Source organism: Typopeltis vanoorti, chromosome 2 (genome assembly GCF_054136105.1).
Source record: "Typopeltis vanoorti isolate ZY-2024b chromosome 2, IOZ_Tvanoo_1.0, whole genome shotgun sequence".
Classification (NCBI taxonomy): domain Eukaryota; kingdom Metazoa; phylum Arthropoda; class Arachnida; order Uropygi; family Thelyphonidae; genus Typopeltis; species Typopeltis vanoorti.
The window spans coordinates 147,090,456-147,117,465 of NC_143550.1; the positions used below are offsets into that span (position 1 = coordinate 147,090,456).

The 27,010-nt window shown below is 35.2% G+C and overlaps 1 protein-coding gene across 1 annotated transcript in view; it reads left to right on the top strand.

Annotated features, from left to right (window-relative positions):
- The first annotated feature begins 8,439 nt into the window (after positions 1–8,439).
- The window catches only part of LOC150109510 (mutS protein homolog 4-like), a 55,525-nt gene continuing 36,954 nt past the window's right edge, over positions 8,440–27,010 (top strand). The window contains exons 1-5 of the mRNA XM_090402549.1: positions 8,440–8,503; positions 11,054–11,202; positions 22,547–22,737; positions 25,553–25,674; positions 26,629–26,849. Of these exons, the coding sequence (XP_090258675.1) occupies positions 11,095–11,202; positions 22,547–22,737; positions 25,553–25,674; positions 26,629–26,849 (642 nt within the window). The 5' untranslated portion in view covers positions 8,440–8,503; positions 11,054–11,094. The remainder of the gene's footprint in view (positions 8,504–11,053; positions 11,203–22,546; positions 22,738–25,552; positions 25,675–26,628; positions 26,850–27,010) is intronic.

Sequence of the window (27,010 nt, forward strand, 5' to 3'; positions counted from 1 at the left end):
GCCCCACCTTTACTACGAGTTGCCCTGATCTTGCACCAGTTAGACTTGCATCAATTGCAGGCGCAAACTTGACTTTCTGTCTGTTTGCTTACTTGGGAAATGGAGTAAAACCAGGTTTAAAAATTACTTGGTATTCTTAACATATATATATATATATATATATATATATATATATATATATATATATATATATATACCTTCCAAGGAAGGTACATACCTTGTTGGAGCATATTTTCCAAGGATGCCCTGCATCCTTAGAAGATATGCTCTGCAGGTTTTGACTGTGTTATCTACTTTCCTTTCCTTTTAATTGAGTTGAATCGAGTTAGTAGCTCATTTCAAGTTTTATTAATTACCCAACATGATACGTAAATGTTATGATGGATATTCTTGTGTTGAAACATAATAATCTTTTAACTTTAATAATAACCAATATGCATATACTGAAAAATAATGTTATGCAGTGCTTCCTCTCTGGGAAAAGAAGTAAAAGGACTCAGGTCTGTGATCTGACTGCAGTAATTATCTCATAGTCCACTTCTATATACTTCTCAAATTCAATTTATTTAAATTGCAAACAATCAAAATGCCTGTAATTTTTCCTACAAAGGTCCAACCAACATTCTCTAAAATTAATTACGAACGAGCTGTATGCATTTGTGAATAACTGTATACATCTGACTGTACATAAATGCAATAACAGGATGTTTTACTCTTTCTTTTCTGGAGCAGAAATAGTTGCATGGTTGACTATACGTATTGATATGATGGCACAGTCAAAAGCTCCATCTGTGAAGAAGACTCCAAGATATGGTAAGAGCAATGTTTTTATTTTTTTTCATGCAGCTACAATTGAATGGTAGTTTCATGAGAAAATTTATATTAGAACTTTACATTAGAGATATTTGTGTCATTATGTACTATAGATGTCATTTTGTTTTTCTTCATTTTGCCATTAATACTACAATTTAAACGACTTCACAAATTCCGTCAAGGGGTGGTGCCGTACCTCATCGTAAAAAGGGCTCACTGCCGTTGTATCACATACGAAATAATAATCAAGGGATTAGGAATTATAATTATCGCTAATATTTCAAAAACATAAGGTCATCTTTACTATAATTAAGGATTTTTGAAAGCTGATGTAGCTCTCTTTCTTAAGATAATAATATTGGTTAGCAAAGCTTAGTGGAATATAGAGCTACCCTGCCATTACTAACCCGCAAATAACGCTAACAAAACTCATTTAAAATTTACTGATTATAGTTTATTCTTGAAAGATATATTAATAGAGAGAGATGTAGCTGAACATCTTCGAAAGGAAAGATGCTATCTATTGATTCTAAATTGCTGAAAGGATTTTTATTTTATTTTATTTATTTATTTATTTATTTATTTTGGTACCCAACTTATAGTAGTGTGGAAAACGAATACGGGAAGAGGAGAGATAGAAACATAAGTTAGAAATATGGAATAACACTATAGGAAATACAAATATATATAAGAAATATATATGAAACAAAAATCTATAGTATATCAATAAATCTATAATCTCTAGAATATATCGGCATGATCAATGACGGTCTGCTGGTTGTTTTCGAGTGATTCGTCCATCAGTGCAGTGCAGTGATAAACTTCCATGTAATTTCATAAGTACCTTTCTCTTTCCATACAGTCTGATGAAGAATGACTCGGAACGGTCAGCACATCATTCATCTGCTGGCCTGTCATGGGTTATATTACAAGTATATGCTATTTTGATTTTTTCTTCTCAACATTATTTTGTCATCAGGAGCTTCCCTGCTCAATAAACATAAAGGACAGTATCAAGAGATCTTTAAAAAAAATACGAAACTTGTGGAAACAATAAAGTAAGGAAATGAATGCGAACAATCATCATAAAAAGTACGCTTCATAATAGTAATAGCATTTATAGTGACACCATTCATTATCACAACTGATGTATGTTCATTTATTGAATTTATCAATCTGTGAAACATTTTGATATTTTATGTACTGTAGATATAATTTTATTTTCTCCCCTTATTTCTTCATTAAATATTTAATTTAAACGACTACACAAATTTTAATAATGATGCAAATACCACATTTCATCGAATTCCATTAAATCAGGAGAAATTATAATTATCACTTCGAATCATTTTGTCAATAAAAACTATCCAATTATAGCGAAAAATATATTGTTATCATTTCAAATCGTTTTGCTAACAAAAAGGAAGAGTATTAATAAAAAAAAAACAGGTTCTGTCAACACGTTTAGTTGAAAACACATGAAGGTGTTAACAAGAAAAATTTCTAACCTTCCAACCTATAACCAAATACACATTTGGTCCAAGGTAGACAAACAATGTGTTCTATATCTGCCTTTCATTTTCCGGATTTTATCTCATACAATTTTTGGACTGGTCATTTGATTAATTGATGTAGTAAATTGGATCCATGACTATTTTTGACTCTGACGTCTTACATAACGTGCTTTGACTCAAGCACGCTTGAAAGCTATTAAGTTTGATGTAGTGGGGTATCTATGAAATATGCCCCAAGCTCTGTATTGATCTTTTTTGGCTGTCTAACATTCTGGGTTCCACCAAGGCTTTGGATAGATTGGAAATCGAGATGATGTTTTTTGAGATGGAGGCTGTTGCTGCCTGGACAATGCATTCTGTTATGTATTATATTTTACTCCTTCATTGATAGGTGTTTGACTGATGGCATCAGCATTAAATTTTGCAAGATGAGAGAAAGTGTTCCAATCAGCCTGGTCAATTTTCCATATAGGTATCCGTGTGGGTGAACATGGTTCCTGTGAAGACATCGTGCAGAGAACAGGAAAGTGATCACTTCCATATATGTTCTCTTCACCTTCCCACGCGAGTAGTCGAAGAATGGAAGGGGAGCAGATTGTAAGATCAATTGCAGAATATGAAAGGGTAGGCATATGGAAGAAAGTATTGAGTTTATTATTTAAAAGGGAGAGGTTATTATTATCAAGAATTCTTTCAATTATTCGACCTTGTCTATTAGTTTTGCACTACCCCACACAGTACTGTGACCATTAAAGTCACCCATCAAAAATATGGATTCAGGTAGTTGCGAGATAAGGTTATCTAGATCAATTTCATTTAACTCGGCATTTGGTGATAAATAAATTGAACATGCTGTAATAAGAAATCCCACAGAGAAGCTAATCGCTACTGCTTCCAGAGAAGTATTAAGTTGAACCTGATGGAAAGGAATATGACTGCCCACTGTCATAACCTTCCAACCTATAATTATTTATGTTATTGGAAGGTTATGACTACCCACTGTCATAACCTTCCAACTTATAGGATAGCTACTCCTTCATGAGCAGGGCTACCTCCAGTTCTGTCCTTACGTACAATAGTGAAATTCCTAAAGGTGCGGTCCTCATTGGGTCTTAAGTACGTTTCCTGTAGACACAAGTAGAAAGGTATGTGTTTCTGCAACAACATCTTGATATCTTCAATATTCTGGCGAATCCCACGACAGTTCCATTGTAAACATTTTCCTATTATCTTGATTTTATTGACTTGTCTGGTTTTCGGGAGGTTGAGGGCTTTCCTTTGTCAGATTTATATTTATCCACTGTTTTAGGGAAGTATGGACGGCCACTGTCAATCTCTTCCTCTGGTAGAGTGTTCAAAACATCAAATGTGTTAGGGTCAGTTGGTATGTTTAGTTTGCTTTCAGTGGGTACCGAGGTATCCATTTTTGCTGTTCGAGTGTCTGGTGGTTTATCTTTGAGTGATGTCTCTGCCATAATTTTTTTACAGGTGAGTTTCATCGAATGGGACCAATTTTGAAGTTGTCTCTGGAGTAAGGCCATAGGTCTTGTGATTAATGCGTTCAACAGAGAAGCACTTACGATCGTAAAGTTCAGGTATGGTGAAATTATCAGATGGTAGAATAGACATACATGTTTGAGTTGCTGTTGGCACTTTTTTAATTGTTACTTTTTCAGTCTGCCAGCTTTCTTTTTGCATCCTGATATGTTATGTTTTGTTCTGTTTTAATTTTTTGTATCTCTTTTTCATATTTCCTTTTCTGACATTCACGAGAATAAGCTGGATGATCTCTCTGACAGTTGATACATTTAGCTTTTTTTCACAGCAAGATTTATTATCATATTCTTTACTACAACATCATACACAGGTAGTAGAACCACGACAGGCAGTTTGGGCATGTCCATATCTTTCACATTTAAATCATCTCAGAGGGTTAGGGATGCACTTTGTAACAGGACAGCTGAGATACCCTACTTTTACTGATGTCGGAGGCCTAGGTGTATCAAAAGTAAGGGTGATGTTCTTAGTTGAGACCAGGCGACCATCCCTACGTGTCAGGATGCGCCTCACACCCGTCACTCTTTGATCTTTAAGCTCTGAACATATCTCCTCATCAGGAACATCAAGGAGATCCCATTCTGATATCACTCGTCTACTGGAATTGAGTGTTCTGTGAGGTGTTACTATAATTTGTATTCCACCCATTGTCGTTGCTCTCAATAGTTTCTCGGAATGTTGTTTACACATTGTTTCCACGAGGATATCACCAGAACGCAATTTCTTGACAGTTTTGAGAGGTCCTGCCAGTCCTTCTAAACCTTTTTGGATAAAGAAGGGTGACATTTTCCCAATTGGCTTTTCACCTGTTGCATGAATGATTAAAAAGGTTGGTACATTTATGTTAGTATCCGATATCTTTTGTTTCTTGCTTCTGTTTCCATATGCTGCATCTATAGTATCAGTACTTGGTTGGGACTTTGTTAGGGTCCCTGAAACATTTGAAAATGAAGCATTCATTTTAAGAAGTTTTTACTTCGGTGCCAGAGCTCTCCACCCACCACGGAGCCACACATGTACGCCCACTACTCGGTAAGCAAAGACTGAACTCAGGAGTGGAACGCTAGGGCTACTCTGGACGCTATACGGAACTGCAGCAGGTCTAGGATCCCGACTCCGGACCATGGGGTGAAAGACTTACTGCAACACCGTTGACTCTTGCAGGTAAGCCCAATAGCTGATTGATCTGGCTGGGCCATCCAGGACCGCCCGTCTTGCCGAATCAGGGGCCAAAGTAGTGAAGACTACCAGGATCCCCCCTTTCCGGATGTCCACGGGTCGCACCGCACGGTAAACATGGCAGCATGGCGTTGGATCCAAGTGATGGTGGTCTGGAAAAAGGAAAGTGAAAAAGATTCAGGAGAAGTAGAGCAAAGAATACGGGAAGAAAAGCAAAGAAAAAGAGGAAGAATGAAAAGGGCCAGTACCCTTCACCACGAACAGGTGCTTCACATGGAGGGGCCCAGCAAGGAGACCTGGGTCGTGTAACCCACTTGTCGCCTGATGCCCAGGATCCCCAACATCTGACGCAGTCCTTGATGACCAGATCATCGACTGATCCAGTACGGATTTCTTCTTGCTTTTCACCATTAAAATGGGAGATGGAATATTGCTAGTCTGGCTCCTCAGTTGAGACCTGTCTGAGAAGGAAGGCCTGCTGGTAGCTATGCTACCACCAGCATAGCTCTCAACATCATTTAAGCTCCCAAGCCCCACCGCCACGACAAGGCTGTGTTCCTTGGAATTATTATTAGTATTATTATTATACAGTTAGTTAAGATCCTTCGTAAGTTTAATATCAAACTAGCCAACAGTTTCGTTAGAAACTTATTTCTACGAATAACACAGCTTTAAAATGCACATATTATACCGTATTTTATTTCTCTTCGGACTTTTAGGTCTCTTAGATCCTGGGGTGCGCCGGTAATATGTGCAATATGTGCGACTCACACAGGCTCCAAAGATTTCAGGCGAGGAGGAAATCTGTATTTTGTAGTAGTAGACCACTAAGGCGACGTAAAAAGACAACACAATATGATTACGAACATGAAAATGAAAATATAGTAGATCCTAAAAGTAAATTTTTTTCTCTGCATAATAGATCAAACATTAGAATCTTTGCAGGAAAGATTTACTTTATTAAAAGAACATATGAATTCATTTCAGTTTTTGTATTTGTTAAGTACTTCACGAAATAAAGAATATTTATTATCTTGTTGTAAAAAGTTACGACAAAAATTAACATGAGAATCATTCAGACATTGACGCAGACGATTTATGCGAAGAAATTTTACACTGTTAACCATTTATTTCTAATTTTAAAAACGATATATATCAGATAATTCAGTATATTTATTCAAACGACTTAATCACAGTTTATCCAAACTTTACAATTGCTCTTCTGATTCTTTTGTCATTGCCGGTATCCAGTGCCGGATTTACGTATAAGTTAAAAAAGCTACAGCTTAGGGCCTCGCAATCTGCCGGGGCCTCAAATAAAAAAAAAAAGACCAGCTGATGTAATTTAAAACAGTAGGGGGGCCTCTGGGTTTTGTATAGCTTAGGGTCTCAGCAAGTCTAAATCCGGCCCTGTCGGTATCTGTTGTATCTGCGGAACGGTCCTTTTCTAAACATAAAATTATTAAAAACTACTTGCGCTCCACAATGGTACAAGACAGACTTTCAAATCTTGCCATTATATCAATAGAGTCAGATATTTTGGATCAACTTGATATACATGATATTATTTGAGGTTTCATTAATGAAAACTAGAAAAGTTCAATTCACTAAGTGATTTTTCTTTCTAGAAATATATACACGTTTGCACAAGAATAATGTTTAATTTGCCAAATATTTCGGTCTGAATATTACAGACCATCTTTAATGGCTACATAGGAATAGTTTAAAAAAGCAAAGTGGAATATTAACAATTGAACACTCACACATGGAACGACCCGCGTGATGTCTTATCGCTAAGTATTAGAAGAGTAAACATTTTTAAAGTCATAATTAAAGATATTAATTTAGAAATTCATACAATAATCTTAAATAACATTAGACTAATATAGGAAATTTACAAATATATATATATATATATATATATATATATATATATATATTTAGCAAATTAAACATTATCCTTGTGCAAACGTGTATATATTTCTAATCATTATGTCACAAGTATCGTTAAAAAATCAAATATCGATTTTTCTTTCTGTTTAAATGTTTATTTACCTATTTCTTTACCAAATAATATTTACTATGTTCCTATTTTATATTCTTGTAAGTTTATCTGTTTCTTATTTATACCTATACAAGTACAAATGACAAAGTGATTTTCTTGCCAAATAAAATATAGTTAGTTTAATTTTCTACCAAAAAATATTTAATATTTTTGTTTTTATAAAACTGTAAGTTTAGCTGTTAATTTACGTAAAACTATATAAGTGCAATTCGCAAATGATTTTCTTTCCAATTAACATAAATTACTTTTTTTGCCCAATTATTTTTGTTGTTTTTGTTTTTGTACCCTTCTTGTATGTTTATTGTTTTTTATAATTTTTTTTGTAATTTCTCTTTTTGTTCAATAAACTTATAATTAATATATTTCGTATTTCATTTTTACACACTGATACGTTTTAATAAAGTGATTTTTTATTGGGGGGAGGGGTATAGGGGCGCCAACTAAAGTTTTGCACACTACTGGCACGCCCCTACCTAGACCTATAGTTGGTTCATTCCTGGCATACTGTAACATGTCATATTTGTTGTGAAATCTGTTTGCACACTTGTTTTATTGTATTTAAACATTTTTTACAGACTTAATTTTATCTTTAGATTTCAGTGAGTTGAGAACCCCAGCCAATGAATTGTTCTGTCGCACTGCATCTGCTGGAAAACGTTACTCTTCTAGCAATACTGGACGTCATACTAAGTCTAAATCCACGATCCGCAATGTATCCGCATCAGGGATATCGAATGCACATGATCCTGTCAGGCGGTAAGGATTGTTTCATTTGTTTATTGCAAACACATGTGATTATATCTTAAGAAAACGCATATTATTTTTGTGTTTCATAATTTTATGAAAATAAAATATGCTCCCCTTCAATTTTAGGTTACTTTAATAAGTAAGCTAAAATTTACTCTGCAGGTTGTAATGTCTTCATTGTTACAGACTATTTGTCAGATCTTGACAACCTCAGCTGTCACGAAAATTTTTGAGGATTTTTGTTCATAGTGTATTTATTACCTAATCTGTCTTAATCGAATAATAAAAAACAACTTGAATATTTGTGTGTGGGGGTGAGGGACATGACGTTTACTAAGAAGTAGAAATTTCTCTTTCTGCCTTTCAAAATTTATTTGAAAGTATGTTTTTAGCAGGGATAATCGTTTCAGTAAATCTTAGCAAATCCTTTATTTTGGTAGAGAATGTTTTCGTAGTTCCTCTGCGAGCTCAACTTTAAATAAAGCATCGACTTCCTTGGGATCAAGGTTTCGAACGCCTTTACCAAGATATACACCAGGCACAACATCGACTGGAAAAGCATCTCACCGTCAGTCGCACACGTCTACCAGTACAACGCCATGGATTCCGCCAAGTTCAATAATTGTAGGTAAGGATGATTTCTTCTCTGAAAAGCTTATTTAATGAACAATTAGTTGTAAATCGTTATAAAATAAACAAGGAGGCAAAACGTATTCAGAAATAATATGCATAAAATTTAAAAAAAGCATAATTATTGCATGCTTAATTATGTTTTATTAATTACAAAGCGTACAGAAATAATCCGGAATAGTTATCGATGTCAATCGCTCGCTCATTGTTATGACAGTACAGAACATGTTTGTACACCTAAAAAAGTTAACTTGTCACTATGTAGCGTCAGTCTTGGTAATTTATTGGTAAGACAATAAATAACCACAGTAGACACTCCACAATGCCACAATAAAGTTATGAGAGTTTTGTTTCGTTGCAACTTTTTTTGCAATGCCTGAAAGTAAGGGGTAATGTGTTTATATTAATTTTGTCGTAAAAATAAATAAATAAATAACACATAACAAAACGACTAGTAAATTACGGAAAACCATACAGAGAAGCTTCTGTTGTCACAGAAGCTGAAATGCTTACTGAAATTGTTACTGAAATGCTTGAATAATTCGGCCAATTTAAAGAAAGAAAAACTGTAATCAAAATGATTTACTCACTAGATATCCATCCCCTTCAAGAAATGACGAAAGTATAGGAGGAAAAAGATACACTTCAGTTCGACATGGTCCATGATTAAATGGCATAATAAAACATTCTATAATACCACACTCAATGAACGAAATGCGCTATAAAAGTAGGCGTTTTTTTTTCACATAGCTATTAAGGGGACTGTTGGTGTTAGCTTAATTCTGTTTCCCTCCTAGCATAATTTCAGCCGAAAAGAAAGAGACTTCAAAGAATGGTTAATAACTCTGTACTATTGCAAATAAGCCATTTCGTACAGTGAAGTTCAGTGTAAAGTGTTTATGACACTGACCCACCAAATTAGGTCGATCGAACACCATTCGAAAGTCTAAATGGAGACGGGCAAACAGGAAACGTGAAAACATGTTTCCAAACTATCTCGCTAGTCATTTCAGCTACAATGTAGATCCAATAATCACTTTTCTTTGTTAATAGATTTTCTACGATTATGGCGGTGCTAGTATAATCTTTGAAAATCAATATTTCGGGGAAAGACTTTCTAAAAAAGGGTATATTTACTATAGGAGCCAATTTTCTACATCCTGTAAACATTTTCTTTAGCGTGTTAACCTTAATGGCCTGTCACTGGCAAACGATTGGCATCTTTTCTTTTTTAATTCCCCAAATTAATGCAATGATAGGAGAGCTCATCCTATCTGCAAAGTGTAGAGTAGATGTCAGTTGCAGTCGGTTTCTGTCGATTTCTGTATTTGCTGGATGAAAAACGGAACTTTCCTGGAAGAAATATTCTTCTACCTCCGTATGAGATCGGCTAACTCACCTTCAGTTGAAACACTGATAGCCTTAAAAGTCCTGGTGAAAAGACATTGTCGAAACCGACAGCGTTACGGAGGTTATATAATTTTTCGATAAATCGAAGACTATTACTTTTCGTCTACCTGTGTACTGAGAGTTTCTTTCAGAAAAAGCACGAAGTGTTTATTTTTCTGGTCGATGTTCGATCGACCAGAAAAATAATGGTGTTCGACCATTGGAAATGGTGTTCGATCGACCAGAAATGCGGACTTATTTCACATGGCACTTAGACTTTCTATGCCTCAGATTTTGCTCTTGTAATCGCAAGCCATGCCACTTTTATAGGTTATATGAGTCACTGGTTCGCTACTTCTTCATCAGTCGTTAATATAGCAGAGGTAGATATTTCTTTTTTTTTTTTGAGGCATAATATTTGCGAAAAAAATGTTCCATATTAACTAAGTTTCATTCTTCACCTTGACCTCTTTATTGTTTTCTTGGAATACTTCATAAAACAGTCTACTGAAAACTGACGGCATTCGAGTTTAATTAAACTAGTTTAAACTATACATCTCTCTCTCTCTCTCTCTCTCTCTCTCTCTCTCTCTCTCTCTCTATCTATCTATCTATCTATCTTTCTATGCCTGTCTATATTCCTATTCTATATTCTATATTCCTATGTGTATGCCATATATTAAATTTTTACTGATCAGGAAACACGTTTCGAAATTTTCATTAAACAAACAAGCGCCTACTTATCGCACCGGGATGCTGCCCCCTTCGGCTGCAAAAGACCTGCTTCAATTATCGTCTTGGGAGTAATCTTTATATGGACTTTTTCAATTGAAACACACATAATGCACGCAATTTAAAGAAATTGTGTGTATTATGAAATATACACAAAATATTTAATGGGCATCGATTGAGTACATGATGAATAGTAGCATTTGCGGAAAATGGAAGATTGAGTAGTGTAAACGGTGGGTTTGAGGTGTCACGTACTAATAATTTTCTCTCCTTAAAATACAACATAAAGAGCACATATCGTTTCACATATTTTGAATAGCTGCTTATGTGTATAATAATTGCTAAAATTATTATAATTGTTTTGAGCATTTTTATTTCTCTTTATTTTTGTGATTATTCTTATTTATTAATTATTATTTTTATCTAGCTATCGTTGAAGGAAGAGGCCTCGCAAGAGGAGAAGTAGGAATGGCTAGCATAGATTTAAAAAATCCAGAAGTCATTTTGTCCCAGTTCTTAGATAGTCAGAGTTATTTCAAAGTAATAACTAAACTAGAGATTTTAGATCCTGTTGAGGTAAGCGTATAGTGTATAGTAAATGGGTCTGATTTTTATATGCTGGAGTCTGATTTGATATGGAATGTTACTATTTTTCGATATTTCCGGAAAATTAGTGTTTGTAATTTGCTAAAATATAAAACATATAGATATATTTCAACGGAAATCAAAGCATACAGGATATGGAAATGATTTCTTAATGTTACACACACACACACACACACATATAAAAATATTTCTCTTCACTAAGACATTTCGGACATTCATTTTTTAATATATATAATATTTTTAACTAGATAAAATTTATAATAATAGATAAAATTATATATAACTATATATATGTGTGTGTGTGTGTGTGTGTGTGTGTGGTGATCAGCTTATGTGAGGCAATTTGTACCTGTAATTTCCAGTTTGTTTAGATAATTCAATGTTTATTAGTATTCCTTTATATATACCTGAAGAAGGCTGCTATATGCCGAAACTAGTAGTATTTATCATTAAAATCTTTATATGTTATCTCGGTTTTATAGTCATTAAATCTATATTTTTTTCATATATATATATATGAAGCATATGAAGTTAGGTTCTTTATATAGTGCAGAAATACATATACAGAGATTGCTGAGCGATACAAAAGAATGTGGGAGAAGTTCAGGGACAAAAACAAGCATCAGTGGCGGTAAAGGATGTCAAGTTAAAAAGGAGCAGTAAAGATATTGTGCTGTATAGGGATTCTATAATTAAGGGTGTGAAGAAGGATGGTAGAGTAATTAAAGCGTGTTATCCTGGGTCAAAGATTAAGGATATAACTGAGGCTGTGAAATTGCAGAAAGATAGAGCGATTGAGATTATTGCAGTTATAGGGATGAATGATCTAGGTAGCGAAGGATTTTCTGTGAGACAGGATTTGAAGGATTTAATGATTGGCAATGAATGCAAAGAGCGAGAGTGGAAAGATCATGAGTGTGCTACCAAAATTTGATAGTGATGAATTAAACAGAAGTGCAATTATAGTAAATGGAATGATGTCAAGATTGTGTAAAAGCTTCTGCAATGAAATGAAACTGAATATTTTTTATGAATATCTGGAATGAGTTTGATAAAAGGAAGGAGTATTTTAAGAGAGATGGTTTGCACTTAAATGGATTGGGCGCTTGACATTTAGAACATTTATTGATAAAGGATAGAGTAAATGGTCAAAATACTGGGAAATGGGATTTGCTAGGGAGGCAGGTGATAGAGTCAAGTGTAAATAGTTCTGAAGTTATTAATCTCTGTGAATTTGGGATTAATTTAATCCCATATTCACCCAACAGATTTGGGATTAATTTAATCCCAAATCTGTTGCCGCGGTATGACAGAGAAGAGTTGAGAAGGAGGGCCATAATTGCAAATGACCTTATGCCCAGGTTATGCAGGAGGAGTGGTGTGGAGTTTGTGGACGTATGGAGTGAGTTTGATGGACGAAAGGACTTATATAAGATGGATGGTTTGCATCTGAATGGATTTGGTCTGCTGAGAATGGAAAAAGTGTGTTTGAATGAAGTGAAAGTGGATGTGCAGAATCATGGAAACTAGAGCTATTGGGGGGGGGGAGTGGATATATGCAGACATCGGGGAAGCAGTTGAGTGTAAGAATGTGTATAATATGCCTGAGATATTTACGAAGGACACCAAATCAGAATGGGATAGTTAGTATAAGGCATCAAGATAGGGGTGTGACTAACAGGCTTCGGCTCTTCAGTATACTAATGCCAGGAGTATTAGGAACAAGAAGGAAGAATTTTTGGCCTTGGTTGGCTCTTCTTGGCCACAGGTTATTGGCATTAGTGAGACATGGCTGACAGAAGATAATATAGCTAGTGGGATAGAATGTGAAGGGTATAGCGTGTTTAGGAAGGACAGAGAGAAAAGAATGGGGAGGAGTGTTATTGATGATAGCTGATGAACTGCAGCCAAGGAGAATTGAAGTTGAACTGCAGGTGAACTGCAGGATAGTGAAGAGAGCACATTTGAGGCTATTTGGTGTGAGATTGAGACTAGTGGAACAAAACATACAGTTGGGTGCTGCTATAGACCAGGTAATGGAATAGATGGTGGAGATAGTATGCATAGACAAATAGACGCAATGAGTGGAAGGAGGGTAATTATTGTGGGGAATTTCAGCTATGATAACATTGATTGGAAAGAGAAGAGGACACATGGGAGGAAGGAATTGGATTTTATGCAGTTATTAAGGGATAACTACCCGAGACAGCATGTAATGGAATATACTAGAGTGAACTAGGGGTCGAGAGTTCTTGACCTAGTAATTGCATCTGAGAATTTGACTGTAATGAATATGACCATGTTGCCACCAATTGGTGAGAGTTATCATAATGTCTTGACCTGGAAGGTGGCTAAATGTGTGGAATTTTCAATTAAGAAAGGGTTCATGGGGAATTATTGGGGCTGGTAAGTATGACAAGCTTAGTAGATTGCTTGGTTCAGTGTCATGCATGTAAAACTGCAAGGACAGGAGTTTGAAAGTGCATGGGAAGCGGTAAAGGAGCGTTTAAAGGAGGTAATAGCTGACTATATACCTAGAGTCCAGATAGTAAATCAAGTAGGGGTTATATGGTTTAATAACACCATTAAGCTTGAGCTGCAAAAAAAAAAAAATTGTGGAGGGAATTTAAGGAGAAAGATGACCTACAGGCCCATTAACAGTATAAAGCACAGGCCAGAAGGGTAACGAGTGTGGTAAGAAAAGAAAAAGAGGATTATGAAAGAAAATTAGCCACGCAAGCTAAAGAGAATCCCGAACAGTTTTTTCGATATGCTGCAAGTAAAAGAAAAAATGCATACGGCAGAATGATTTTAAGGCATGCCGATGGTAGGGAGGTAACTGAATCAGTTGATGTAGTGGAATTACTGAGCGAGCACTTTGCAAATGTATATATCATCCAGGTGGTGACATTGCAGATATGAATGAACCAATAGATTATACGGGAATTGTGGTGAATGAAGTGGAGGTGAGTAGTCTATTGCATAACCTCAATGTAAATACATCTGTGGGATTGGATGGTATACCAGCTCGGGTCTTACGTGAAGCGGCTAAAGAATTGTCAGTGCCGTTTACCATTTTGTTTAATTTGAATCTCGGGTCTGGGTTAGTCCCGAGGGGGTGGAAAGAGGGGAAAATAGTTCCACTGCATAACGGAGGTTCCAAGACTGCCGTTACAAATTACCGACCGATCAGCATATCAGGAGTTGTTATCAAGGTTTTGGAGAAAGTAGTCAAGAGAAAAATACAGGAATGGATAGATGAAAATGGGATACTGTATAGGAGACAGCATGGTTTTGTAAAGGGTAGATCATGCCTCACTAACTTGCTTACGTTTTATAACATAGTGACGGCTGAGCTGGATAAAGGTAATGGGTATACAGTGATACTGCTGGACCTTGCTAAGGCCTTTGACAGGATTCCACATGGAATTCTAATCAGTAAACTGCAGCATATGGGGATGGTATAGGGTTGGTGAGATGGATAGGAGGGTGGTTGATGGAGAGATATCAGAGAGTGGTTTATTCAGGAGTAGAGTCCAGAAGATGTCTTTTGACTAGTGGTGTGCCGCAGGGTTCTGTTCTTGGACCACTACTATTTAATTTGTTCATTAACGATATAGGAAAGAATCTGAGATTTGTTTGCTGATGATGCAAAGTTGGGTAGAGCAGTAGTGAATGCAGATGATGTCAAAATTTTGCAGTATGATTTGGATAGATTGGAGGACTGGGCTAAGGAGAATGGATGTCAATTTATTGTGGCAAAGTGTAAGGTTATGCAATTTGGGGTTAAAAGATTAGCAGCAGTTTACCACACTGGTGGAACTGTACTCCGGTAGATTGACGAGGCCAGGGATTTAGGAGTGTTGGTGGATAGGCAGTTGAAGTTTAGGGGGCACATTGCAAAAGTGGCTAAATCAGCTCATCAAATTACTTGGTTACTGAAGAATACTTTGACGAGCAGAGACAAGCAAGTTATTGTTCCTTTGTATTGAGCATTGATAAGACCCCCGTATTGACTACTTTGCCCAGATCTGGGAGCCAGGGTTTCTTCTTGATGGGGTGGATACAGAGGCGAGTGAGCAAGATGATAGCAGGTCTATGGAACGAACCATATGAGAACAGATTGAAGATTTGTGGGTTGCAGAAATTGGTTGATAGGCAGAAAAGGGGTTATATGATTGAGACATTCAAATTACTGAAGGGTTTCTATAAGATTAATTCAGAGGATATTTTTCAGAGCAGGATTGGTGGTGGTGGGAGGACTAGGGGCCATCCATGGAAATTGGGCAAGAGTGTGGTTAGCAAGGGTGTTAGAACTAGGTTTCTTACTTGGAGAGTGGTGAATGAGTGGAATAAGTTGCCAGAGTCTGTTGTGGTGCCATGACTGTGAATGAGTTCAAGGCAAAGTATGATAGATACTGTGTGGATGTTGAATAGTTGTTCTAAAGACTCCTTGGAATTGCCCGTAATAATAATAATAATAATATTGAACGGAAACTTATTTAATAAATCTTGTATATAGAATTGACGGGTTGCTTTTCCATATTCACTGTTATGATTACTGTTAATGTTTTTTATATGCTGAGGTCTGATTTCATATGAAATGTTACTGTTTTTCGATATTTTTCTGGAAAATTAGTATCAGAAGTCAACTGTTAGTATGTGTTAATGGATGGAAAGAGAAGTACTATATAGGCATTCCTGTTGTTGCAATCAGCGATGCAAAAACATAGAAAGATATTTCATATCTCAGTACAGACTCACCTAGATTTGTTGATGATTTTCTTAGTATTTGGAGATAATATGTCTCATAAGTAGTGCATTTTATACAATAATATGCGCAATTTTTTTGTATATAGTTATTAGCATATTGTAATTAAACTGCAGGCCTATGTATTTGATGTTTATAATTTCATCGATTGTAGAGCAATGACAGGTTTTAGTTTAGATATATCGTTTATGATACAATAATATTAAGACATGGTGATAGAATTCCCCCCCCCCTGAGGAATGCCATAATTAATCTATTCTGTTATTGTAGGTGCGATTTATTTTTGTAATGTTGGTTCTGTTTTTCAGAAAATCTTCGAACTAGTTGTGGAGTTTTCCCCTTATGACTTCGAATTTTATTTTAAAGATTTATGTGATCTATAGTGACGAAAGCCTTAGAAAAGTCAAGTGCTAGCGAAAATGCAAAGTGGTTTTTGTCCAGAAGGAGTTGATTATGTCACAGAGACATTGGCACACCCAGGGAGGGGGTCATGGGGATCTGGCCCCCTCCAAAAGAAAAAGGGAAAAAAACACTACAAAAATTTCCAAAAATCTTTTCCTAATTAAAATTCATTTTTTTTTAAATGTATGTTGTGTCGTACCTTCTATTTCTATGCTACTTATGAATTAGTGGTCACATAAGGTGGGAATACCCTATAGCTCTTGGGAATCCTGACCGCTGTGAACGCAAGGCGAACGAGGTTGTGCTCGGGCGCTCATTTGCATGAGCCGAACCAGAGGAGATCACGGGTATCATGTATTGGCGATCACTGCAAATGCTGTCACAGCTCATACGCAATGCGTAGTGTGTATTCTCAAATCGTCTACTCAACTCACCCCCCCCCAACATTAAATCTTGAGTGCTCGGGTGCCCTCCAAGATTAAATCCTGAGTGCGCCACTGCACAGAGATTATCCAATAAGATATTGGTTACTTTATTTTTTACGAAATACGTGTTGAGTGTTGGATATTATATTGAATTTCTCAAGATATATGGATATTTTTTCATTAACTATTCTTTCCGATATATTTTCTATTGCTGACAGCGAGGATATAGGCCTGTAATTGTTAATTTCATCGGATTTTCCTTTTTTATGTAGTGGAGTTATCACTGCTGTTTTTAGATCTGGTGATATTTTACACTTCTGGAAAATTAATGTTTTCCAGAAGTTTAATTGATAAACATTAAGTTTATCAATTTGAGTATAACTGGCCATAAGGCAGAGTAATGCGTTTTGATATCTCATGGTTGTATCTGATCAAATTCAGGGAATATTTTAAAGTTGATGTTTGAGATAACCGTATTCAACTATTTTTGTGTTACCTGGGGGAATCAAAGAGTCTTATTTTGTCTGGATAGTGTTGCTATTTGGTTTTCCAAGATCGAATATGGTTCGCCTTAAGTTTGTAATGTGTTCCTTGAAAGCACACTAAATTTGTCAGCTAGTTGCTTGTCACTTAAACTTTGGCAAAGTTCTGGATAATAGTCGTTGAGGAAATGAGGAGATGGTGTTTCATTGAGTGTTTCGTTTATTTTTGTCCATGTTCCTTTAATTTTTCCTTAATTTAATTTAATTTTATTAATGAATTACGTTTAATTCTGTGTATTTTTGATTGGAGTGTGTTCTTGTATTCTTTATATTCGCTTTTTTTAGCTCTATATAGATTTCTTTTGAGCTGATGCCATAAATGGTCTTTATTATGTATTTTAAGTAGTATATCGCCATTTAGCCATGGAAGTGAATACTTGTTGGTTCTAATCCTTATAATCCAGGTAGCTTTCTTGTATATACGACGCATCGATGTGACGAAAGAGTCATACAAGTCTTCTGTATTATTGGATTGCGTATAAGATGCCATAAGGTTTTCCTAATTTCTTCGTCAACGATGCAGTCGTCCATTACTTTTTTAAAATGGTTTGAAGTGAGTGAGGAATAGGAATTTTTCTTTTACAGTGCTAGGATGTGTAATAATGTGAAGTAGTGGTCTGCTAATTTTACTTTAATAGTTGCAGATAAAAGTCTGTTATCTCTGACACGAACTTTAATATGATCTATACAAGATTGTGCTATATTTTCATTTACAATTTCATCCCTAGTGTGACATAAAATGGTTGCTGTTAAGCCAAAGTTGGATAATACTGTATGTCTAAATAAGCTGTAGTTATGTTTGCTTCGGTGTTTAGAGCGTTAATGTTAGCGTCTTTCGCTTCAATTATAGGTTGATTAAAGTTGTTGTTTAGTTTTATTAGCCACGTTTCTAGTTCTTCTAGGAGTGAGGATTTTCATCTTGGGGTCTATAAATGGAGTTCAGTATTAAACTGTGTCTGTTAATATAGTTCTTTATCTTTGGGAAATTATTTCGGCTGTCCGAAATTTCATTTTTAACTGATTGTATTTTTGTTTAATGTAAACATTAATTCCATCCCGCATGTTTTCTTTTTACACCATAGTAACTGTACATTTGAAAGTTGTTTATATTGTACAGTGGAAGCTCCTCGTTGGTTAGGGAAGTTTCTTTGAATATTATGGTATTTATATTAACTATGTGCTTAATGAGATATGCCTGAAGTAACACAAAATACTGACAGCAAAACATTTATATCACTATGCAGCTTTGCTAAAATATTATTTCGATGCCAAATACAGGACAGTCAGAAATACATACCGTATAACAAGACCTCAGACAACTAATTATATCACATATAAACACAAAATACTGACAGCAAAACATTTATATCACTATGTAGCTTGTACACTACGTATATTAATGTATAATACAGTGTATATATATTTGAATACATGAATTTCTTTTTCCAGTCATCAAATACATTACATACAATATGGTTTACTTGGTCATCTGTGATATGATCAATTTCATCCTTCATTGACAGATACGAAGTATTATTGTATTAACAATAAGGAAGATATTTTTGCAATTTTTTCAGATCTCTTTCGTTAGTGATGGGCACTATTCGTGATGAGTCAGTTTTCTTCGTGTATATTTTTGTCTTTTTTCACAATAGGTATTTGTAGTCTTTTCTTTCTTTTCTTTCATGGAAAGACAGTAGATTTCTGTAGTATGGTGTCAGATAATCGTTCACATACATAGGACTTTCTTTCCAAGAACAATTTATATTCGATGTCGTTAGTCTCATTTTTGCTACCTGTAATTAATCTTTCTTTGACTTGTTGAGAAGCAAGATGGACTATGAAATGTGTGGGGTGATCTTTTTCTTCTGTTTAGGATCCGGTAGCTAGATTTTATTTCGTCACTGGTAAGTTCTGTTTTTATACTTCTCGTAATTTTAATACCATGGTTAAATTCTCTGTGTTGATTTTCGGTATGCCTTCAGTTTGTATATATTGGTTGCAATCCATTTGGTGAGGTTGTTCAACTTTTGTCTTCAGTTCGGCTAATGCAGCTCTTAGTTTGTTATTTTCTTTCTTCAGGTAATTTTATATTTTCTTTCATTTCTTTCGCCTAGTTTAGGACCTTGCACGCTTTCGTTACTAAATTTTAAAAATTCTTCGTAAGTCACTAATTGATCTTTTATTTCTTGTTTGTGGTTGAGGATTTCTTTAAGTGTTTCGATTTCTTTTGTTGTGTATTGCTTGAGAAATCTAAAATATAATAATAATAATAATAATAATAATAATAATAATAATAATAATAATAATAATAATAATAATAATAATAATAATAATAATAATAATATTTTTTTAACATTTTATTATTTCTCAGATAAATTATATACATTATATGAACACAATTATGCATAACAAATACTTTCTCGTACATAAATCTTTTTAAATAATAATAATAACAATAACTGTTTACAACATATATTATTAGAATATTCATAATAATGATTATTACAGATGTTTCTTTGCAATTTTACACTCTCTATATATATAATATCAATGGATATAATCACTCTATATTGCATACTTTTGTATGCAATATAGAGTGAGAACTAATTTCTCTGCTTTCATCCTCGAAGCTTATATGTAAACTTATCTGAGGATGACACCAGTTGGTTATTATTTATTGTTTTTTTGTTGTTGATTTTTTTGCTGTGCTGGGAAGCTACGAAATCTATGATTGAGAAATTCGGCGCACTTATTACAGAAACATCTGTAATAATCACTACATCTGTAATGATTATTACAGATGTTTCTTTGCAATTTTACACTCTATATATACAATATCAATGGATATAATCACTCTATATTGCATACTTTTGTTACAGTTATTACATACATTTGATTACATATGATACATTACTTCCATTTGTTTATATATGATACTTACATTACATACATTTGTTTAAATATAATACATACATTACGTACATTGGTTTACATGTGATACGTACATTACATGCATTTGGTTACATATGATACATCTTGGATGAGAACTAATTTCTCTGCTTTCATCCTCGAAGCTTAAATGTAAGCTTATCTGAGGATGACACCAGTTGGTTATTATTTATTGTTTTTTTTTGCTGTGTTGGGAAGCTACGAAATCTATGATTAAGAAATTCGCGCGCGCGTACGCACGCACGCACGCACGCACGCACGCACACACACACACACACACACACACACACACACACACACACACACACACACACACACACACACACACACACACACACACACACACACACACACACACACACACACACACACACACACACACACACACACACACACACACGCACGCACGCACGCACGCACGCACAATAACTTGGAATGTATTGATGCGTCGCTGAACTGGAAGCCTGAACGAATATATTGTGTTTCATTAAGTTTTGTATGTTATTTGCGTGTTTCTTGCATAGTATGTCCTTAGAGCTCTTTTCAGGCTATTGTAGTTTGTGAGGTTTCTGCATTCAAAAGTTAATTTGTTTATCATGTCTGGGATGTAGAAGTTTCGCGTGGCCTTTCCGTAGTGATTATTGTATTTATATGTGATATAATTAGTTGTCTGAGGTCTTGTTATACGGTATGTATTTCTGACTGTCCTTTAGTTGGCATCGAAATAATATTTTAGCAAAGCTGCATAGTGATATAAATGTTTTGCTGTCAGTATTTTGTGTTTTGACATTGCAATGTATATAAGGCCGTTATTTTCTCTTTGTTCCCAAAAGGTCAGTTTTATCATTTTGTACTAGCGATATTAATCTATTTAATTTGTAGGGTGGACAGAAAGCATACGTTGTTATAGCGTATCTTAGTATTTTGGCATAGTGCTTTGTATATTAGTGTTTTTAGGCGTATGGGAACTATGTCGTACGGGATAGTTCCCATACGCCGTTACGTTAGGCGTATGGGAACTAAATAATAATAATAATAATAAGTAGAAGAAGAAGAAGAATGCAGTCTGCAGTACCCACAACCTACCCAGATTGGCTTTCGCAACCATAATTTTAAGATAAGGTGGTTAGTGTTATACCTAAATATATGTTTTTTTTATGTAAAACCAGCCAGGCAAACTAGGCGGTTTGCCTGGCTGTGGACGAAAAATCTGAGTTTCCCGGAGGGAAAATCCAGACACCTCCATATGTGATCGGATATCTCACCTTCAACTGAATAATTCCAGATAGAGGTTCTTTGAGTCCTAGACTCCCGTCTAGGGATTGGGACTCAACTCTTTCCGACCAAAGCGCACCATCGAAACTGATTGAGCTACAGAGAATTTTTGTGACTTAACATCTATACACATAGCAATTGAGTTCGCATCAAGTTTCTCTTTGTATGCTATAATGCGTAACACTCACTCTCTCTCTCTCTCTCTCTCTCTCTCTCTCTCTCTCTCTCTCTCTCTCTCTCTCTCTTCACATGGAGAGGCGTGATGTCCTACATATAGTGAGATCGCTATCCCAACCAGTTCCGACCTTTATTGAGGTCTCATTAGTGAGAGCTAGATTCGTGGAGATACTACGAATTATCTCGATGGAGAAATGCTTCTCTTAGACAAGTAGCTGGTACTAATTTAGTCATGTACACTTTTTATGCACACTTTTGTTTTCTTATGCTGGCGAGAACGAGAATATAATTATTGTTAAGTGTAATATGCTTTTCAACCTCAGGAAAAAAAAAACCTTGTTACTATTTATGTGTACTTGTATGAATGCAGAAATCTATAAACCATAGCTAGAATGTGAAAGAGTCGCCGATTCGAGCAAATCTTCCCCCTGTTATCTGTAATTTTTTATATCAAACTTTTACAAAGAAACGTTAAAATGGATCAATATGTATTATAAAAAGGATTTCCCCACCCCTCTTCTTTATGTCTGTATTCTATATATATGAAACACTGACATTAACTGCTGTTGCTTGATCTGCAAAAGGGTTGCAGCTTTTATATATTTCGATTATTGGTAAATTTAATCGCAAATTAATTAATTAACAATATGTTATTCGTTATAAATTTCTCTGGTCAAAGAATATTGTTTATATATCGAAAGCTCATAGTTACAGTGATTAACTTGTTCTGTACATAGTTCGTTAAGTTACTTTGTTTGTTTATTCTGCAGATTGTATTACCAAACACAGCTTATGAGAACAACTGTATGACAAAGTTATTCCAAAATATAACTGAGCAATTTCCGAATATTAGTATCTCTACTGTGCAGAGAAAATATTTTAATGACAGTCGAGGGCGCCAGCATATTCGCAGTTTGTGTGTTCCAGAATATAACACGGTGGAAATGGAAGTTTCTTCAAAGTAAGGCTGCTTTAAATTTCTCTTTTAAAAGCACAATTCTAATTTAAGCGAAGTTAGGATTAACTAATATACTGATGAACTTGGACTGCTGATTTCTCAGCTGATTTAAATGTCTTTTTTTTTAATATCGTTTTCCCATCTGAAAGGATGCCGAATTATCTCATTATTTAGATTATCTGACCCGCTTAGAATGAGTAAGGTGAAGGTTAGGGTAATCCAGAAATCTGATCTAGAAATCAAGCATTGCATTTTTTCTAAGCTACTTCATCTCCCCTACCCCAGTAAGCAGAGTAGTTGTGTCGCACTAAGCGATGAAAATCGTCTACTGCCTAAAGACTTTCCCAAACATCCGTGCCCCAGTGAGATTCGAAACTGCAGCCTGTTCGTTGGAGAACGGAGACGATATCCACTCTACCAACCAGGCAGCATACTAAGACATTAGTATTTAAACGTCACATTTATTTAATTTTTGCATCCGTACACCATGTTCGAAATAGGTGGTTAGCCATATTTTTAGAAAAAATTTTTGGACACACGGCTTTTCGCCCTTCGAAACATACACTCCAGTTTGTTTGTGATGATAACAGTTGGATAGTTGGGTATTTTGGACCATTCTTCCTTCGACACAACCACCAGTTCATGTAGTGTTTTGGACGCATTGGTCTGGCCAGCACAGACGGGTTTCAGTATAGGCCAGTCAAGTTTTTTCTACATCATTTTCGTCAAACCATGCTGCTGCAAGCACCTGCAATATGGCATAGTGCATTATCCTCTTAAAAGACACATGCACTGTTACTGTAAAACTGCCAAATTTTAGCATTATCCAAAAGTGTAGTATCCCTAGGCGTTCATAATTCAGGGTATTACAACAAAACTAGTGGTCCGAGTCTAGACCAGAAGAAACATCTCCTGATCTTTACATTTTTTCTTTTTTTAATTTTTTTACTTTTACTTTTTACTTGGTGTCCTGCCTACTAAACCCTCTGCACTCTTGAAACCTTCCTTTAGTTTACATTTAGCATGGCTGTGTGTGTGTGTGTGTGTGTGTGTGTGTGTGTGTGTGTGTGTGTGTGTGTGTGTGTGTGTGTGTGTGTGTGTGTGTGTGTGTGTGTGTGTGTGTGTGTGTGTGTGTGTGTGTGTGTGTGTGTGTGTGTGTGTGTGTGTGTGTGTGTGTGTGTGTGTGTGTGTGTGTGTGGCTTTCTTCTATGTCTTCTCCCTTACCAAAAAAGGTAGCAGTAATGACTGAGAGAATTTTATTTTAAAATATTAAAATCTTTTCTACTTGTCACTATTTAAAATAACAACATAAATATGTGATAATTGGATCCATGTCTATGTTTAAAATTTGTGTGAAAAATACTCTCCGTTACTTTTGTACGTCTTTTCATTTTCGTCCCACTCTCGTTTGTAATTCCAAAAGAAAAAAGCACGGGTGATTGAGGATTGCGACTCTATTTTAGGATCCATTTTAAATATTATCTTTCATTTTCCTGTATAAGCAATTATGCAGTTCATATTTCGTCGTCGTTCAGTAGCATCCTCTAGCAAGAGGGTTGCAGCAGATGAGCAGCTCTTCTCCATTTCTCTCTGTCTGTCGCCTCCGTCATTCTTAAACCAGTCCATTCCACAATGTCATTAAACTACTCTCTAGTTGGTCTTCCACATCTTCTCTTTCCTCTCAACTTTCCCTTGTAATATAGTTCTTGTCAGGTGTCCCGAAGAACCTCTCAGAAGATGTTCCGCAAATCTGGTCTTTCTTTGCATAATATTCTTGAGCAGTGTTCTTTCCATCCCAACTCTTCTTAAAACTTCTTGATTTGATATTCTCTCTGTATAGCTAATATTTTCCATCTTTCTATAACACCACATTTCCAATGCATTAATTCTTTCCATAACACCACATTTCCAATGCATTAATTCTTTCCATATATCTCTTTCTGAGTGTCCATGACTCACTTCCATAACTTGCAATACTCCAAACTGTTGCTTTAACTATTCCAACTCTAACACCATATTTACAATGGAATAAAAAAAACAGAACTGTCATTTCGTTTCATGTTTTCTGCTTAGAAAAATTTTAGCACTACTCATGAATAGATTCGGATATTAAGTGGAAACAACTGCAGTTGAAATATATGATTATATCTCTGGAATAACTTTACAGAAAGTTTTGCTGGATAAAACCTTGAAGTATTCAAATTTCCATTCACGAACAGATGCTAATACTTTACAATTGATTACTTGATCTGGCGACAAAATGTATTTTCTAGGATTAGAGTATAGAAACCACACACACACACACACACACACACACACACACACACACACACACACACACACACACACACACACACACACACACACACACACACACACACACACACACACACACACACACACACGCACACACACACACACAGTTTCTTTGACCTCTACCCAAATTTGTATTAAACAGTTATTGCATGATTCTTAGTTTTTACTTTAAATAAGCATTCTACAATAACTGTTTAATACAGGTTTGGGTAGAGGAGAGGATATTGCATTACTGAAACAATTCGAATCTGAACCTGTTGTCAGTGGTGTTTGTTATTGCTTCGTAGATATCAAAGTATTAAAATATTGATCTCCACTTGCTGAATTTTCTTTTTCAAAATTTCGTTTTTCCTGCTTACTTGATATGTCATCTATGCTACGTACATCATTTTCTGAGGATATTTGTTGTACATCTTAGTAAATAATGTTTCCAACAACTAAATGATTTATTTGAACTGCTTTCTGGGTCCATATCATTTTTATCCTCTTCGTTATATTGCAGATACTACTGTCTGGCAGCCATGGCGGCGCTCATGAAGTACATTGAATTTATTCAAAATGTTGTCTATGCACCCCACTCCTTAAAGATTGTATTCAGAGGGAGTGAAAACACCACCATGATAGGTAAGAAGAATGGTTTTGTATTTCACTGTTATTAATTTCATAAAATACTGACGTCGCTAATTCTTAATTCAACATTAATAAATAAGTAAATAAAATGCATTAATAATTCAGACACGATTTAAACAGTGAATAAGCAATTAGTCAGTTGTAGGGAGCAGTTATTATTACCAAAGCAGATTCTTGCCACTTAGTTTCCCCAGCAAATGCAAAATACCTTTCAACATTCCGTAAATAATTAATACAACAGACTAATTGCTCATTCACTTGTTCAAATCGTGTCCGATTATTAATGCATTTTATTTACAAATTAATTAACTTTTTCAATATATAAATAAATATATATACATAATACATGTATATGGATAATAAACTTGTTATGTAGAGCGTATTGGAAGAAATTCTCGACACAAATAGTGAAGCAGTACTCTTTGTGTTTCATTGGTTTATAGATATAATCGTACGCAATACAAAACCGAAACAGCTGTACAGCCTAAACTGCTTCTAGATATGATAGTTTCAGAAATGAAACTGTACTTTTTTACCTTTAAGTGAAGGAATATAATAATTGAATTTTACAAAGGAATACAGGTCTTGTTTGGTACTGATGTGTTATGCTTCCATTCCACAGCAGCAGCAGCAGCAGTAGAAGACTGTACTTGTGTTTTAACGCAGACGAGATATCCGTAGCTCAGTGTTAGAAGCTCTCTACTACTTCCAAACTTGATCGTATTTAGAGTATTATGCGTACCGAAACTCTAGTGGATATATATTTATATATCTGGCTCTTTTACAATAAATATTATTTTTACTTCAATGGTCACTTTCTAGGTATAAGAAGTTGCAGCTAAAGACTATCACTTTATGTAGAAGAAATGAATTATTATTATTATTATTATTATTATTATTATTATTATTATTATTATTATTATTATTATTATTATTATTATATTCTAGATACTGCAACAGCCAAGCATTTAGAACTTCTCGTCAATCTCCACAATCCTCGCAATGGACATACCCTGTACGGAATTATGAATTACACTAAAACTGTGGGAGGAAGTCGATTACTAAGAGCCAACATCATGCAACCACCATGCGACGTGCATACTACTAGCACGAGACTGGATTGCGTGGAAGAGCTAACAAATGATGAGGAATTATTTTATGGTTTACATGTAAGTAATTTCATATCTGTTTTTTACTATTAGTAACTAGTAAGTATAAAATTAGATGCAACATTTGGTTGTTCCTTAAACTTACTGCAAATTTAATTTTAAGGCTGGACGATGTAAAAGGACATTTACTGAAACTATTTCTCGTAAGGAGGAGCCGAAAT